This window comes from Homalodisca vitripennis, chromosome 3 (assembly GCF_021130785.1).
Source record: "Homalodisca vitripennis isolate AUS2020 chromosome 3, UT_GWSS_2.1, whole genome shotgun sequence".
In the NCBI taxonomy this organism is placed as follows: domain Eukaryota; kingdom Metazoa; phylum Arthropoda; class Insecta; order Hemiptera; family Cicadellidae; genus Homalodisca; species Homalodisca vitripennis.
Genome location: NC_060209.1, coordinates 79,058,594 through 79,078,361, shown reverse-complemented (window position 1 = coordinate 79,078,361; position 19,768 = coordinate 79,058,594). Strand labels below are relative to the sequence as shown.

Genomic DNA, 19,768 nt, shown 5'->3' with positions numbered 1-19,768 from the left:
AAACGGAATATTCACAACCACGTGATATACAGCTGTCTGCAACAAGCGTGAGCAGTCAGTCGAGACGAACTGCAATTGCTCAGTCACAGACTGACAAAATACGAAGTCAAACCATTACAAACTAATATATTTCGATGCAAAATATCTTTGTGCACAAGTCTGTGAAATTTCAAAGCATTTGGTGAAATAGGTGGCCAGTAAAGTAATAAAAAGTGCACGTCCGCACTATACGGACGTCGGGAGTTGACGCCATTTTTACGACGTCCGTATAGTACGGACGTCGGGGTTAAAAGGGTTAAGAACACTACTCTTCTTGTTGTGTTTTTGTTTATATGTAGGGTTGTTGGGCTCTTGAAATGTAGTAAAACGTGGAGGGGAGAGCGGAGCTGCAGGTGCAAAGTACAGTGGAAATATATAATATTAAAAATAATATACATGTAGCCTTATTTTCACATAGTTCAGTGCCTAGCAACGAGGATTGTTATTACTAGGACAGTTTGTTTGTCTAAATTGTAAGATTTTGAAAAGTATATCAATTGTACTCACATCTTGTTACCATGTACTGTATATAAAAGTTTTGTTATTTAATAGGAATGAACCCAAATTTTTCCTATTTTGGTGACCTCGACGTGGTCTAAACACGTAACCTTCTGATCTGGGAAAGGTTAGGTTGATGACTATTAAATAATAACACTTGTATATAGGTTAACGAGATGTGTATTTATTGAGTATAATAGATAGACTGTTCAAAATATTACAAAGTAAATTGTCTTTATAATAACAACGACCTTCGTTACGAGGCACCGAACCATGTGGAACTATTGTCACATACATGTATAATATGATAAGTCTATTTCTTATTTCAAGTACAGTAAATCCCTATTCGAACAATACTGCTGGGCGGTGTACTGATCTACAGATTTTAACCAACACTGACATGGTCCAAATGTTGAACTACAGAGACGAAGTTCTAGGGCCAACTCCACATTTCTTCACAACAATCCTAGAGGATTTATGGACCCATTGACTTTAACCGAAATTGAAATTGGGATTCCTTGGAATAAATGACGATCATTTTTTAACCCCCGTTCCCTTGAAAACAAGGGGCACAGTTCAAGAGCATAAATGTTTTTCGGACAACTTCCTTTGCATGACAATGGGAGTGGGTGTATAAATTTTCAGGGGAATTAATTTAATTATTGACTTGAAATTTTGCTTGAATGATCATTTCTGCATAAGGAACATTGGTTCGATGATGCGTGCTATGGGATTTGCCTGAGTGTTAGGAAACATTTTTACATATTTATCTTATGAATAACCACGTTGAAAACAAAAAAAAATATTGAATAAACAAATTTGTAAATAGACTTTGTTACAAATTAAAACACAGAATTATTTTTTGAGGCACAAAATTAGTAGGTACAGTAGTCTCAAGCTTTTTTTAGTATTTCTATCATGTTTGTGCCTAAGTTTACGGAGCCGTTTATCGAGGGGACTGAAGTATTTCCTTGGTCACCAATAAATTGTGATGATGACATGTTCTGTCAATCATGCGAAGAAGAGCAGGAAGATATAGAAGACAAGACAACAGAAGTGCAAGGCCACACAGATAATCTGGCTTCTGGGAACGAGGGCATAATAATAAATTTCAATCAATAACCTAAATTATAGCTGTTTTGAAATTTCTTCCTGTTCATTCGTCCAATCTAAAGCAAGAAAAGCCTGGAACTTCATAACCGCCTAAATTTTTTGAAATAAAAAAATATTTCATTGCTATATTTTCATTCATATAACTTTCCCGAACAATTAATTATTGACGTCAGTGATTTCCGTTGATAAATGTCGTAATCACCAAAAAAATGCGTTTGGCTTTGTCAGCCCTAAAACCCTTACTTTCCAACAAAATGCAAAACAAAACGGAAACCTATTTTCAACGTCTAACATTTCAATCCTAAGATTAATATTACAATTTTCGGTATGCATTGTAATATTTTCACCAGTTAATGCCAAAGTTTATGAATTAGGTAACGCTTTTACAGGAACTATATTTTACTTAATTTTTGTACATAAAAAACAAAATCAGCGATTTCATTGATTTAAATTACCTAACTGGCCTAACTGTTCTAACTGTTAATTTGAGATATTTTACATTAAATCAAGTTTAAAATGTAGTAGTCAGAAATGTACAATGTGTATGATATTAAAACCAAACCTGACATAATAATTCTTAAATTTAAAATTAAGTTTTCTTTTAAAATCTGTAATATTTTTTAATTACTTATATCCTGTTATTACATTGTTATTCTCTTTGCTTGATATTTAAAGTTCACAAATATTACAGTTGTTGTTTATATTTTGCTTGTATCCAATATTCTCTTTTACCACTAACATAATGTTTAAAATAAAATTATAAATTACGTTGCTTCCAAATAATTGTTGGGCTTAAAAAATTAAATTGTATTACTTGGTTTTTTGTATGCAAGAAAGAAAATGAATTCAAGTAAGGTAAGCAAAATATAAAATATTTATAAATCATCGAAATATTTTATGGATACAAATTCACTAATTCTTGATAATTTCAAAGATATTTTTATTGAGATTATTTTTCAAATAATTCCAGTAGCGATATATTGTGATTAAACAATAACACATCGTTAAATAGTGTAGATTTATTACATAATTCTTTTCGATATCAAAGAATAAGTGTTTGTAATAAGGAGGAGGACTGATATCGTTCATAAAAGTTAAACATTGTAGATTATTTCAAAAGAATATTCATCTTAGCGGAATTATTTAAATTGAATTTAATTCAATAATTCAGCTAAATCCATTACATTCTACACGAACCCGGGGTTAACCTTTATTTTATGTCACTGGCAATGTAGTAATCGACAAATACTATCTGTACGTCTTTATGTATAAATCTTGTTATATTTTTCCACAGTGTGTCTTGTTATGCAATTTGTATTTTATAATTGTTTGATTCCAAAGATTTAAGATTAAAAGTTCAAATGATTATACAAGGAACCACCAGAGAGTGCAGTTGGCGGCGACCAATAGAATGGACTGGCCTGCGCGACGTTGCCACACAACTGCCGCTGCCGCCCGGCACGGCTGGCGAATTGTGGCTGATAAACCGCTGCGCTGTCACAACTAACACTGATACTGAACATTTTTAAAACTTATCAGTATAATTGAAAAACAATATTTAAAATGTGTTGACAGCTATATTGTATTTAAATTACTTGTATAGTTTATTAATGTTATTACAAACTAACTATCGATTAAAACAAACAAATTGTCCCGTCAGTTAGTCAGAGTAAAGTACTTGCTTATTTCCATACGATACAACAATCTTTTCAGTGATTTTAAACGATTACTAAACACACACAAAATTAATATACATGTTGCTTATATTGGACACTGCATGACGTGTTGCTTGATTAAAAATAATTAAAAAAATATAACAATATAATCAATTTTAAAATTATGGAACAATTATATTTTTAAAATTTGGAATAATTTAATTTTCCACTAAATAGCTTTTAGGGCCTACTATTTTAAAATGAAATACGTTAAAAAGCATGATTGATTTAATAATATTCTTACCTTTGCACTTGTATATTATTTATTCGCTCTCAGGCGGCAATATTGTAGCCAAAACCTCGGAGTCTTCTTCATTTTCACAGAATATTAACGGGAAATTAACGTTTTTTGCGGTATTTTTATGTTTTCTTTTTAATTTATATTTCGGCTAAAGATTTTAATCCTACGATCTTCGTATATGAGTAATATAATACAATAATTTATTTCAATCCATTTAACTCAACATGGAAATAAGCTACAGAAATGTCTTTTTTTTTTTAAATTGACTGTAAAATTACATTTAGTAATACGTAGTTAATTAATTCAAGACAGCTCTAACATTTCTTTCGAGCGTAACGGTTAAGTATTTTAAGAACGCTGGACTCGCGCGGCTTGTGGTTACAGCGGGGAACAAGATTGGCAACACCGCTCAGTTCTCGTTGGCCGCTCCAAGGTCACGGGCAAAATAGGCTCCTCCCTCAACTGCACTCTCTTGTGGTTTTTTGTATAGAAAATATCTTTAAGTGAAAGTGGTTCATCGATCAAACAATACATAACCGTCATTCAAAATTGCATTCTTGTGTAATAATGTGTTAATAACTTGTGTCAAATGTCAAACATCATAAAATATGTAAATAATAATGATTCTAACTGTAGTTATAACTATATATTTTGTAACAATTGTACATTTTTACATGATACTATGGACCTTGGGAAATCTTACAATAATGTGGTTTTAAAGATACAAAATAATCCTTGATAAATTTTATAATAAAAAATAATTTGTTTTGAAATGGCGTTAAAATGTTACATCATATTATTTAGATATGTATATGGCAGAACATGTCATGAAATATTTTCTACATTCATTAGTATCTAGAGAACAACACTAAAACAACATATTAATTGAAATGCTAAAAAGGTAAAAAATTCTTTGATCTTACCTTTTTACATGTAACATAGGGTAGGAAGGGTGGATTCAATGTGGATGTTGAGTTTAGCTGCAGTTCACCTTCGTCTTAGTACAGCGTCTGTCATATGACTCAATAGCACCTTGCGAGACAACGAAAATAATTCTTCATCTACATTACACTATATTTTGTAGTCTAGATGTCTCTGATGTCAAAACAATGTAAAGAGCTTCTTCGTTACTGACTATTTTTGGATTTCTCCAGACGAACATGACTTCAGAATCCAGAAGTCAAGTCTGTGACAGCGTCAGATCCCAGACACTGTAGTAAGAGGAAGGTTTACTGGAGCTAAAGAGTGTCTCAAATATAAACAGGATTGATTTTTTGACTAAACTTACAAATATACATTATTTTTCGACATATTCTCCCACGCTTGAAATACATTTTTCTGATCGGACTAGGTACTTTTTATTCCATCATTGTAAAAACTTCTTGTATGTTCTCTTAGCCATTGGAGCACAAACTCCTCCACTGTTTCATTGTCCTCAAAACACTGGTGTCCTAGTGCTTTGAAGATGAAATTTACAAAGTGACAAGATTGGGCTATGGGATGGAACATGCATTTCTCACCGATTACTGCTTACCTTTCCTTTGAAATGATAATTTTTTGGCATCCAATACTTCACAATAATATTGTGCATTGATCTTGGAGAAATCAACATAAAAAGCACCTTCCCAGTCAAATAAAGTGGTGCCATTACCTATACATCAGACAACCGTTTCTTAGCCTTCACCGATGCCTCCTCACTACACCATACTTAACATTTTAATTTGAATGTGTAATGGTGCAACCAAATTTCATCTCAGACAACAATGTGATTCATAAAGGTCTCACCTTCTTGTTGGAATCGACTGAAGAACAACTGGGAAACCTCCAATCAGTGTCGCTTGTGATCAGAAGATAAATGCTGTGGAACCCACTTAGGGGACACTTAGTAATATACCAAGCCTTCTCTCATGATTCCTTTGGAAAATCCCATAACTGATATTGAGTTTTTCTACGGTTTTAAAGGCTGTTAAGTGCCAATTTTCCTCAATGAGATTTTGAACTGCATCAATCTTGACCTAATTTACAATCATCCTTAGGGGATGATCACAGCTCTTATTCTCGACCTTTTCATGACCTACAAAACATTCTTTCTGCCTAGCATACACTTGAAAGTCCTTGACAAGATGTTGTCCCCAACTGTGTGCGTAATCACTACCAAATTTTTAATCGGACTTATCATCCTTGGCCACATACTTCACTACATTCTACTGTTCCTCAAAGACATGCACTTATTGTTCACTCATAAATTGTTTTGTTAGTAAAGAGTTGCGTTCAGTTCTCTCCTCTTCCTAAGAGTACAAGCTACCTGGGCATCTACTGACTGCAGGTCAATTGCTTCTTCAGAATTTTTTAGATAACCAGTCGTTTATATTTGACACCCTCTCATAAGTACTAGCAAAACAAATTATGTAGGCCTTTCAGTTGATAGACTCGCAGTGTAATTGATAATAATATGTGTCAACTAGGCACTATTATATTACATTTTGTTTACATAAGGCCTTAAATTCATTCAATTGATTGACTACCACAAATTATATGTTGTGTAATTATTGTGTTTTGTTATCAGTCAATACACAATAGACAAAACCCAATGACATAATCACTACAGAATCGCATTTTTGTAACATATTAATTAAAATAGTTTTATCACTAAATTAGCGATTATTGTACACTGTTTGTATTAAAAATCAAAATAGACTATCTGGTATTAAGACTAAAACTTTAATACAAAAGACTAATACTAAACTAGAATCTATCCAATAATTAAATTTTGCTCTTATTAATGTCTTATTTAATCATGGGGCATCAGAATGTAGATCTCGTTTACCACCGCATAGTCATGAGAACTTGGTGATGAACAGTAGGATAGACAGATATCATGTGACTTAAGTTAGAAATGTATTCCTTCACCATTCTCTCACTTGCTTTTTTTTAACTCCATCCTTTTACATTAGTAAATGAAAATCACAGCTTATTAAGGTGTTTTCTTTGTAATCTAAATTTATGGTTTGTATGATAGATTTCAAATTACTTTAGTAAAATTAGTCAATTAGTAGATTTTTAAAATGTACTCTTACCATCTGATGATTATTATTTAGGGACTGAAAATTCAGCGGTGGTTTGTGATTTCTCTCTCTCCATTGGCGACAAGTAAGATCTCGATTAGGATCAGGAGGCACCAAACTGCGCCATCTGTCTCTAACTGCTTTGTACCTATAACAGATAAAAAGTACAGTGCACTATTGGCAAAATGAGATTTCAATTTGGATCAGGAGACATCATGCTGTGCCATATATCTCTAACTGCTCTGATACCTACAGCAGATAGCGAGTAGAGTACACTCTTTGTGATATGTGAGGATGTCAATTACACCAGGAGGGACCTAGCTGCGCCATCTGTCTCTAATTGCTCCATGTCTACTACAGATAGCAAGTACAAAGCACTACTGGCGATATGTGAGATTTCAGTTTGCACCAGAGGGGACTAAGCTGTGCCATGTGACTAATTGCTCTATACCTACAACAGATAGCAAGTAGAGTACACTCTTTGTGATATGTGAGGATGTCAATTACACTAGGAGGGACCTAGCTGCACCATCTGTCTCTAATTGCTCCATGTCTACTACAGATAGTAAGTACAAAGCACTACTGGCGATATGTGAGATTTCAGTTTGCACCAGAAGGAACTAAGCTGCGCCATGTGACTAATTGCTCTATACCTACAACAGATAGCAAGTAGCAATATGGAGATTTCAGTTTGCACCAGAAGGGACTAAGCTGTGCCACGTGAATTGCTCTATACCTACAACAGATAGCAAGTATGGTACATTATTGGTGATATGTGAGATGTCAATTTGCAAAAGAAGGTACCAAGCTGCACTATCTGTCTCTAATTGCTCCATGTCTACAACAGATAGCAAGAGCACAAAAACACTATTTTCTGACATTTTCCAAACCTGGTGGACTAACAACATTCCAGCTCACCTGACAAGAACAAGATAATAGAAACAAGAATATTCCAAATTTGATTCAACACAGGTTATGTTCTGCTAACATTGCATAAACCAACATTAACTGTTTCTACTAACTGTCTACGACTAATTATAAAACTTCAAAAAGAAATGAAAAAATCTATTTCAGTGTAATATAAACGCAGTTATAGCATTATACAGCAATGTATGATAATTACTATATAACTTAAAATTTATAAAAGTCTAAACTGATACAACAGAATATCAAAGGATTCGATTACATGTAAGGAAGAGTTATTGCACAGATGGACAGATAGACGGACAGAGTGCCCTTTTACCTCCCCCCCCCCTCCCCACCACCAAAATCAATAGAGTTCTTCTTTGGAACAAGAGTTCTAGTTTATCAATTTTCAAGTCTATTGGATTCTTTATCAAGTATAGATGAACAGATAAATCAACATACAAACTCCACTTTGACCATTTTTACCCAAAAATATTGAGTTTCCCTTCTTCCCAAATTTATAGTCATTGTAATTGATATTAATGTAAATTTGATATTAGTGTTTTTTACTATTGCTAATTTTGCCTCTTTTCTGATAAAATAAATATATATATATATATATATATATATATATATATATATATATATACATACACAGCTCTGATAACCCCACTTCTGTGTACTTAAAAGACAAGTAATTTAGGTTTATCATTTTTTTAAATATCTTTTAACAAATAGTTAAAATATTTTAAATAATTAAAAAGTGTGAAAATACGAAAAATAAGAATCTAAGATAGCCAGTTTATTCTTCGTTTTATCTATTTTCAGAAAATATATAATGGTATCCAGATTCTCTTGAAGAAAAAATTAAATATACTGTATAAAACACAAGTATTACATACGAGTGGCTAAATATGTTACTGTAGGTACGATTACTTTCAAAAACTTTCCTAAATAACTCTTACACTAAATGTTTCCAAAGTAGTAAATGTAGGCTTGCACATGCATAGGCTTAATGTAAATGTAAATTCTGATATGACAATATTTTTATGATTATATTAATTTTAAAATAAATAAATACTAATTTTGAACTTTTGCTGGAATACTAGTTTATTTTGGGGTTCCAGAAAGCATAAAAGGAAACCTAAATGTTACTGTCAAGGCCTAGGTTATCCAAGTCTGACAGGTCAACAAGTTCTCTAATGTCAGACGATTAAAATCAGCAAAATTTTGGGACATTATTGAAATGAGAACCTAAAACATAGCTAAAACAACCTATAAACCAACAAATAAACCCTACCCATGATGTACCATTAACATTGTTAGTAGCTTCCAAACCCTTTACTGCACTCCACAATAGCCTAGATTGACCTAGGCTTACTAATTACACTGTATTACATATAAAATCATGATATTACTGACAAAAACACTACACATTGATTTAAAATTATCCATAACTAGCGGACCCGGCGCGCTTCGCTGCGCATTTCAATAAGTTTCCCGCGGCTTCGCACGCAATTTCCCGTTGAAAACAGTACACTATATTCACTTATTCATTTTCTATCACATTCTAAACATTGCTGAGATAATTGATAGTCGTTCCTTCGTGAGCTTCTTGGGCGCATTATGAAGGTATGTACCACATTCCTGATACTTCTGTCAAAAAAAAAACAACTAAGGTTGATTTTATAACATTCTTTATATTTGTAGCCAACGTAAGATAGTAATTATGATATCTGCATTGCTCTTCTGATCAAGCATGAGCATGGTTTATATTAAATAAATATTGCAGTTAAAGGTGAATTTTTACGTCAAATTTGAATTGTATTATCTGGATAGTAAAGTCTATGTTTAACAGTGATTGCAGAAACAGTTTAAACAAAATTTGTCGTTTCTCTTAAGCTTACTCTATGCTTTAAAACTATAAGTGTAATATATGTTTACAAAGAACAGCTGATTAAAAATTTGAAAAGACTCTTTCACTTAATAACATATGTTTGCTGCAATGCATTTCTTACGGGTATTTCTGTAACCAGTGGGGCGGAATCCTGAATCGGGAAAGGGATAAAAAGTATCCTATAACCTTCTACAGATCAAGACGAACAAATTTAAAAAAAAAATTAGGCGAATCCGTCCAGCCGTTTGTGAGTGATGCTGTTACACACGAACAGTTTCATTTTTATATAATAGATAAACTCGTTTATAAGTAATTAACACTATCTTGAAAAATAAATACCTTTTGTGACTAAATCTAAAGACTAAAACAGACAAGACAACTGCTTCAAAATGACTAGATGAAGAGGATAATTTTGGCAAGTTTACGATGTCACTGTGACATCACTGTTGCCAAAACGATTATCACAACTGAAATTGGCAATTGGTAGTACTTGTGTACTACGTGATTTGTTGAAGATGGAGCTTATATTGGCTACTGTTAACTTAATAATATTTAAACACTTAAACCAATATGCAATGATTTTATTTTTGTGAGGCCTTTCGATAGGAAGGTTATCTTAGTCAGACACATCACAAAATTTTTTTTGTGATGTGTCTGACGAAGATAGTCTTGCTATCGAAAGGCCTTACAAAAATAAAAGTATTAAATATTGGTTTAAGTGTTTAAATGTAATTAAACTACATGATTTGTCAAAACAGGTGCGTGTCAGATCGACATTATAAAATCCATTGCTACTCCGAAATTAAATCAGATCGACATTATAATTGAGCTTCCCCATGTAATTGTCAGTTTCAGGGTTAATAATTGAGTTAAACAAACAAAAACCATAACTATAATTTTGGTACGTACAATCACTTACAAACCACCGTAACTTTCGATGACATTAAAGTATCTTGGTAATTCTAAGCAATATATGGGTCAACCTCGATTTTTCTCATATTACAATATAATGTTCCAATAGTCAATTAGAAAAGGAAATGACTAGAATTTCTTGCCGGAAAGCAGTTATAGGGAGCAGGCAACCGCCAGACGGTCATATATTGCTTAGAGTTACCTATTAGTGATCAGGGGCACTGACGTGATCTGGGCTTCAAATTTGGAACTACTCGAGTTAATTTTTTTTTCTAAAAGAGCAAGCAGCGCGAAGCGCTGCGCAGCGGGCAGGCATCGTGCGTGATCCTTTTTTTTATTAAAAATTTCTGATAAATTGTTATTACATATTACAATATAATGTAGGTAATGTATGTAAAACAATTTTAATCACATAATTACATGCTGGAAAGCAAAGTAAACCAATATAATCCGCCCAATACAAAATCTCCGTAAAATCTGGTAAAGGAATCTGTGTCATTCCTTTGGCCTGAATCAATTCAGTATAGACAAAGATCACGCACGATGCTTGCCCGCTGCGCAGCGCTTCGCGCTGCTTGCTCTTTTAGAAAAAAAATTAACTCGAGTAGTTCCAAATTTGAAGCCCAGATCACGTCAGTGCCCCTGATCACTAATAGGTAATTCTCGCGGTTGCCTGCTCCCTATAGCTGCTTTCCAGCAAGAAATTCTAGTCATTTCCTTTTCTAATTGACTATTGGAACATTATATTGTAATATGAGTTGCCTGCTCCCTATAACTGCTTTCCGGCAAGAAATTCTAGTCATTTCCTTTTCTAATTGACTATTGGAACATTATATTGTAATATGAGTTGCCTGCTCCCTATAACTGCTTTCCGGCAAGAAATTCTAGTCATTTCCTTTTCTAATTGACTATTGGAACATTATATTGTAATATGAGTTGCCTGCTCCCTATAACTGCTTTCCAGCAAGAAATTCTAGTCATTTCCTTTTCTAATTGACTATTGGAACATTATATTGTAATATGAGTTGCCTGCTCCCTATAACTGCTTTCCGGCAAGAAATTCTAGTCATTTCCTTTTCTAATTGACTATTGGAACATTATATTGTAATATGAGAAAAATCGAGGTTGACCCATATATTGCTTAGAATTACCAGTATCTTTTCCTGATTTAAAAACAACATACGATTACATGAAGAATTCATAATCTTTCTCTGAAAAACATGAATACCAATTACAAAAGGAATAAGTTAATTTTGTAAAACTTTAACTGCTCATGTCACACTTGTAACACGTAAAGTTTTCTCAAAATTAATTTACAATGAAGAGTTAATGCACCGCGGTAGTTGAGTAGATCACCATAGTTATCTATAAGACAGTGAAGGTTACAACACAGAATGTTTGTCAGTGCTGTACCAACTCTTTCTATCCACAGAACACTCAGATATGATATAGGGTGCAGATGACGCTGAAAATAATAGATAACAAGAAGCATAGTACACAAATATAACACCAAAATGACATTTCCATTTCAATTATTAAAAAGTATACTTACTTGCAATTCCCACCCTCTAAAACCATAGCCTACATAGTATTGTTCAGGAGGACAAACAAATATCTTAACGTTAAAATTATGAGTGGCAACTCTGATCATTAACTTCACCGATACCCTTAATTCCAATTTAAATGCAGCTAATAAAATCTATTCTTACCTTTCTTCGTCCGAAGTTAATTGACCTAATTTTTGCCACTCCGGGTTGTAGTTGTCTTCATTTTCTTGAGGATCTGTGCTAACAAATTCAAAAAATTCGTACGGTTTTTTCTTGGAATTTGTATCTTCTTCCAATAAAAAATCCTCCTCATCTATTGTCATATCCCTTCCATCACCATAGAGAATTGTCACATTTTCAGGGTCAGATGTGTCAAGTTTATCTTTGCTACTAGTGGAAACTTCTACTGCTTTTGAGGTAGAACTTTCAGCTGGAGCATTTTCTTTTCCTGAACTGCCTTCACTGACCACACTAGTTTGTATTGCTTTAGTATATTTTGGTTGGCTGTCTTCTTTGCTACTATTACTTGCCTTAATAAAATCAGTCACTTTCATGTGTTCATTGGGTTTACCTTCAAATTTAGGGTGACTTTCAAGTGAATCATTAGGATGCTCTGTTTCATTCGTGTCACATTTCAATGATCTACAGGCAATGGAAGATCTCTCATCCAACTCATAATTTAAAGTTAGTTCCTGGATGACTTCATCAAATCTCTCATCATCGATTTGATTTTCATGTTGGACTTGAGAATGATACTTTTCTAAAGTTTCAATATTATTTGATGAACTTTTCATTAGTTCCTCTGTCAATGATTTATATGCTACTTCAAAATCATCGGGCATAACAGCTTCTATAACCTCGTCAGGTTTTACATTACTTTCTTCGTCATTTTCTCCACACTCATCAAGTATCAGAAAAGATCCGGAGCTTCTAGAAAAGCAACTTGGTTGCCACTTCTTCAATATTGACTTAGCTGGAGTTTCAAAACATGTCTTAGCTGAGGAATTATCATTGTCCTGAACATTAGAATCTGCATTAACAATTCCAATTTTTAATTTCTTTTCCTCTGGCATATCTGATAAACATTCGTCAACTTCTTCTATACATTCAAGGCCTAAATTTTTACGTTTAAGATTCATTTTTTTTCTAATATGAGCTTTATCTAATGGTGAAATGTATCCAAAGTTAGTTCCATGTTTCAAAGAATCCTCTTCTTGAATGGTTGTTTTCTCTTTAGACATGTTAGGGGTGCTACAATAAATATTAGTTCCATCTTTCATAATATTTTCTTCTTTTATTTCTATTTCAGGAAGTTTTTCATCAACAATGTTGACACAATTATTATCAAGATTTAAATTTGATTTTTGATCAACTTCATTAGTTATTTTATCAGAAGTAACATCAGAATTACTGCAAATCTGTAAAGACATTACCGGTATACAGTTACTTTCTGAACTGTTGCAATCATTCAGAGATGACTTGTTAGAGGAACTATTGGTTAAAATAGCATCACATTTGGTATCTACACACCACATAACGTTTAGTTTATCATTACGTTCATCAGTAGGACATTTTTCACCAACTTTTATTTGAACACTTAAATTTTCTTGTGGTTCTTTATTTAATTTATTAAATTCGCATTCCACTGAATTGGAAACGACAGGAGACCCAGGGCCCGGACTAGCAATAGGAGAACACTGGATATTGAGTACATCTAAATCATTATCAGCCTCTTTCGACTTAGACATGTGCGCTGCTACAACTTCCTCCATTGAGCTATCACAGTTACTTATTACAATATCACTATTTTTATGACTTTTAACATCATGGTTTACAATTTCCATTTGATTTCTTGTACAGTTCACATAATCCACAACAGATATTTTACAACCAGAATTTATTTTCTCACAACCCGAAATCAAGTGTTCTTCTAATCTACAATCTATATCATTATTATTATTATTATTACTATTTAGGCCTTCGTTTAAGTTAAAATCTGCTGACTTAAGATGCTGAACAGTAGATGAAACAAATAAATTACTTGATTCAACCAATTGCATTTCTAATTTTTGTGAACATGGGAAATCAACAGTCAGTGAAGTAGATGGTTCGGAATTATTTAATGCAAAACTACTGCATTTCATTGAATCTGCTTGTTTAGACGTAATATCTTTAATCTTGGACTCATTGTAAGACTCCTTACTAAGACTTTTATCACATTGTGGTTCAGTTTCCTTCAATTCACTTAAAGTTGATTCTAAAAGATCAAATTCAGAATCAAAAGAATCATTTCCTTCATTTAATTGGCTTTTAGTCAAATTCTTATTTTTAGTTGTATTGCTCATTTTTTGATATGAATAATCATCTGCAGCAATTAAAACCCAATGTTTAAAACAAGCAAATAAACAAAAGCACTAATTGATTATTAAATAAATAGTTAAAGCACCTAGTTTGCATTAATTAGCCTAAATGTTCATTGTTGAAGCAACCCTAAAATTGAAATTGATTGATGATTAATAATTACCAAAAGCTATTGGTAGCCTACTCCTTGGTTAAAAACAAATTCATTAGTTCATGCAAGTTAACAGCTGGACAACTGTACTAGGCTATACAAATCCTAGGCCTACAAAGGGTTAAAAATCTAATTAACCCAAAAATGGATAGCTAATCTTGCCTGTTGAGAATATTCTGAAATTAATTAGGTCCAACACTCAGCGATATGAATAAAAATAAATTATATCCAGGTATATAACTTGCAGCAGTCAAGATTGTAAACTTAATCCCACTAAGCTTTTAGGTTATTCACATGAGTAACCTATCACTATACACTATCTAGAGACTTACATATATGCTACTAGTTATAATGCATATTTTGCTAACAAGTTGCCACATGAAAATTAACATGTGAAAGACAAATGCCTACAAAGTCTAATAAATTTATCTTTTATTTCAGGACCTAAGATCAAATTGATATCGTATTCACAACAATATTCTAGCCAGCATATTAGGTCAGCAGATTTTACGAACTAAAATCCTATCAAAATAAAACAATTTTCAACTTATCACGATAAACAACATAACTACCAAAACCTTATAATATATTGCACTAATAATTGAGGTATTAGATTAAAGAACTCTTGTTTATTTAAAGGATCAAGTGTTTAATTTAATGAACTTGGAAGTTCGTGTAGCACTTATATTATGTGAGTATGTGACAGGTAGTTCCAGTGATATTTTAAAGTCACACACGAGTACTAAAAAAACTAAAAACAGTTAGAAGAAAATCGAGTCATTGAGTCCCTGACCTAACGTTTAACAACCATTCACAAGAATACACCGAATATTCTCAATATTCATGATTCCTGAATTGGCATTTCTTATTCTTACTCATAAATCCAGTAACCGACCGCCGTGACCGTGGAGGAGCATAGCTCATAAAACCAAAGCACCGACAACTTGATTTTGATTACGACACCAGCAACTGACAATTAATTTAAAAAACCTAACTTCTTAGCTCCGACAGAATGGCCCACAAAACAGAATTAATTGGGTTCAGAAGAATAATAAGTGGTACAAAATAATCTATAGCTTTGAAAAATGGCATTTCTCGTTGAAAATATACATGTTTTGACAAGGATTTATGGAGTGCAATATGCTATCTTTGATGTGTATATGTAAAAGCGTCAATATTTCTAGTCAACTAAAAAAACTCAGCTGGTAACTAAGTATTTATTTGTAATTTTATCATCTACTTTAACCAAAGTTCGATATTAATATTATTTTGTTGAATAGATCAAAATGACCAATTTTATAAATAATTATGGTTATATTATATTAGTACATGCATAGAGTGAGTCCGCTAATATGTCCTAAATGTATAACACATGAACGGTTAGACCTAAACCCGAGAAACAAATTGCAACCCCCTCTATTACAAACTGGGAATCTATGTAAAATATTATTTAGCAAATTTAGGAACAAAACGTGTCACAACTAGAGATTACTGGCGGGAATCTCTAAATTTTCAAATGTAGCACTTAATTATATCACATTGTTTTAAAGGACTAATCGACAGAGAGATCTTAGTTAATTTATTTTAGTAATAGTTTACCGTTTTAAAATTGTGGACCAAAAGTTAACAAAATTGGAGTTTTACATAAAACTCAGTATATTTTACAAATTTTAAAATAAATACTGTAAGTGAAAAAGCAAATTCGTTCTCTACACAACATTTGCTTTCTCATTATGTGTCACACGATCATATTTATATAAATTTGCTTATTCCAAAAAACGTAATATTAAAAAAAAGTTTAAACGGACATGCTCAACAAATATAATGAAATGGTATATCATAGTCTAAGTAATTTGAAACGTCTTTGTAAAAATAAATGAAGAATCAGTAATTTTTTTTACATGACTAGAAAATTCATTTTAAAGTAGACTTGGTATAAGGTATCTACAATAAATGGATATGCTGATGAACTGTACAGTGGATCGATCAAAGGACCCGTCCTGTGTCTATGTGAAAAGCACCATTTATAAGGATGATCAGCTAAAATCGGACGGGGCAAGATACGACACTGACCCGTGTATTGTTAGCGAACCCTACGGGCCCTTTCCATTGTGCTGCCGAGTAACATAGGTTTTAAGTAGACCGGAATTCTTGGTCTATTTGTACCCTGAGAACCACTCTGAGGCTGGCGGTTATCATTTCAGAACTTGATTCTCCCTTGCATTTTGTCTTCAGCAATTTTTGTTTGGGCCTGGCTACTCAATTACCTACATTTGCTACATTAAAGACCTGTAATAGTGGATGGATAAAAATGTTGTTTATACTTTTCGAAGTAACCACTTCTTTTGGCATATATATGTATATATAATTTCAATAAACATTGAATCACAAAAAGTACTTTCTCCGCCGGGAGTCGAACCCGGATCTCTCACTTGCCGGGTGAATGTGCTACCATTACACCACAGAGCGCTTACTTTTTCCGATTCAATTATTTTGTATTTGGCCGTATCTGTCACATATGGGTTTAAATAAGCAAACTAACATATGATCGGAAGACCAAATATATATATATATATATATATATATATATATATATATATATATATATATATATATATATATATATATATATGTGTTTTCACGGAGGGAAAACTTTCGTAAAGAAAATGATAAATGCCTCCAATTTCAACAGCAAAATCTCATGGTCAACTAAGTCAAACGCTTTTTTAAAATCAATAAACAACCAGTTGATTTTTTCCCTTGGTTTAAGCTAGAATAAATCATAGTTGTAAAGTTTACAAGAGCGTCTTCAGTAGATTTACCTTTACGAAAACCAAATTGACTAATACTAAAATAACCTATATTATTTAAATAATTAATTAACCTAACTTTCATTATCTTCTCAAATATTTTTGAAAACACAGTAAGCAGACTAATAGGGCGAAGGTCATGTAACTTGATTTATTTGTCTTATATATTGGAACAACTACGCTTGACTTTAGACTGCTAGGAAAAACACCAGTTGAAAAACTTAAATTTATTATTTTAGTTACAACAGAAGATATTGCATGAGAAATGTGCTTAGTTAAAAATGTATTAATATTATCAAAACCTGCAGATTTTTTACTTTTTAATTGTTTAATGATTTCTGAAACTTCATTTTCGTTAGTGGGAAGTATGAAAAAAGATGATAACCTTTGCTGTAAAAGAAAATTATTATCTACATTAACGGATTGATTAGACTGCACTTCAGTGAAGTATTGATTTACTATGTCCGCTACAATATAGTATAAAATATAATAAGGCAAACAACCCGCCCGCGATGTATTGCCCGCGGCTGAAGCGAGAAACCTACCTTCTTCGTTTCAACGAAACATTTTATATTTCGACCCTAAATAATTCATGAATATAATTTACAACACCCAAAATAACTAAAAAATGGTACTTTGCTGGGGAAGGGTCGGACATTTTTTTAAAAATTTTCAAATATAAAGTTAGGTCATTTTAAAGGTCTCTCCACTGACCGTCAAAAAAACTTCAACTCATTTCAATACTTGTATACAGAGTGGTCCAAAATATAAATTAAAATTTTTATCTAAGGTTACCAAAGAAGTACTATTTCTAAAAATATGTCCAGCTGTCACTTTTCAAATTTTTAAAAATAGTTTAAATTTAGAGCATATTAAACTTGTAAACCGTAAAACAATCATATAACAAGGTATGACTCATTACATCTAAAATAGTTCTCTTAAAAACAATAATATTAATTTTCATGACGCGACGTTATGTTGACTTTAATTCGTCGTTGTGTTCTCCTACCTTTGCTTTAGTATAATCAAAAGTGTCCACTTGTTTTTACAACATTTTTCGTATAATGAGAGGTACCATGTATTAAAAGTGTGAATTCCTTTCAAATTTAAACGTTCATTACAATTTATCTATTAGTGACTTGTGATGGATGTGTTTGATAACACACCAAGTAACAATGCCAACTATGTTATGACCTCCAAAGGGCACACATATATTTTTGTCCTTCAATAGGCACACAGGGGTCTACTGGACTCCATTTTAATAACACGCTTAAAAATATAAATCTAGAGAAATTAAGTTTACGTAAGTTGTATTTATTTCCTTATACAATTAGTGTATGTGAGCTGTAATATATTGGTTAAAGCAATAAATATAACAATTATAATTTCTTATAGAAAAATGCTGTAATTAAAAAAATTTAAACTCTGAAAATGCCCTTGTTTATGAGTTTTTTAAAAGTACAGTGCAAAACTACATATTGCCTAACACTTTATTATATGTATAAACAATGCATACATGTATTTCGTTCATCGCAAGTATCACCTAGCCGCATATAAAATCACAAACAAATTCAAAATTTGGCCCTTAAAATATAGGTTATAGTATATTACAAACACTGGTTTTATAATATTGCACAATATGTATGAACGCCTTCACATGTGCGCTTAATTTTATATGCAACTGGCGTCATGGAAGGGTTCTGAAGGTTAACCCACCAAATCATGTATGAAAACATTCACAATAAAAAGGAAGTTATAACTAGCTCAACCTATTCTGGTAGGTTAGAGGAAGTATAAAATATTCGGAAGTGATCAAGTATATAGGAGTAGTTCTAGACAAAAGGCTCAAATGGAATCCTCATATTATTACCGGAGCAATGGCTATTGTCCAACTCTGGCACTAGAGGCGGTAGTGGGATACATTCTGTGACAGGAGGTGAAGAAGACCGCATAAGTGCAATGAAGTTGATGCTGAATAGAAAGGTGATTAAATTTTCTCAGAATGTCACATGGTTATAATATAGGAATTTCCTGAGACTAAAATGATAACCTGCGTTGCCGAGTGTATGGTTAAGATATACTCCTTTGAAAACCCATAGCTCGTTACCATAGAAAATAGAGATAAAAAGAGCAAAGAGGAGACCTACCCTACGGGTGTTCTGAAATTTTATACTGATGGATCACACCTAGACTCTAGGGCAGGGTTCGGAGAATATGGGCCACGGTTTTCCAAACGGTGGTTATAGTAACAGAAACATGAAGGATCACAAAAATTACACCTATAAGAGCAGAATATGTAATACTTTCAGACAGCCAGGCAGCACCAAAGGCGCTCCTTTGACTCAAAAGTACTATGGGAATGTAAGAAAGTAATAGTGGAATTGGCAAAGAGGAACAAAGTTGTCCTTTGCTGAGCATCGGGCGTTAAAGCCATTAATTGGAACGAATCAGCAGACACCCTACCCAAAATAGGCATTAAAATCCTTGTGGTAGAGCCAGAGTCAGGCTGTGGA

The 19,768-nt window shown here is 32.7% G+C and overlaps 1 protein-coding gene across 4 annotated transcripts in view; it reads right to left on the bottom strand.

Annotated features, from left to right (window-relative positions):
- Positions 1-15,307, bottom strand: part of LOC124357089 — a 35,396-nt gene extending 20,089 nt beyond the window's left edge. Inside the window, exons 1-3 of one of the 4 annotated variants that reach the window (XM_046808520.1) lie at positions 15,018-15,307; positions 12,096-13,875; positions 6,684-6,819 (exon numbers count right to left, since the gene is read on the bottom strand). In XM_046808520.1, coding sequence (XP_046664476.1) covers positions 6,684-6,819; positions 12,096-13,777 — 1,818 coding nt within the window. In that variant the 5' untranslated portion in view covers positions 13,778-13,875; positions 15,018-15,307. Of the gene's footprint in view, positions 1-6,683; positions 6,820-12,095 lie in introns of all 4 variants that reach the window. The other 3 variants (XM_046808519.1, XM_046808521.1, XM_046808518.1) reach the window with 3 other exon arrangements.
- Between the last annotated feature and the right edge of the window lie 4,461 nt (positions 15,308-19,768).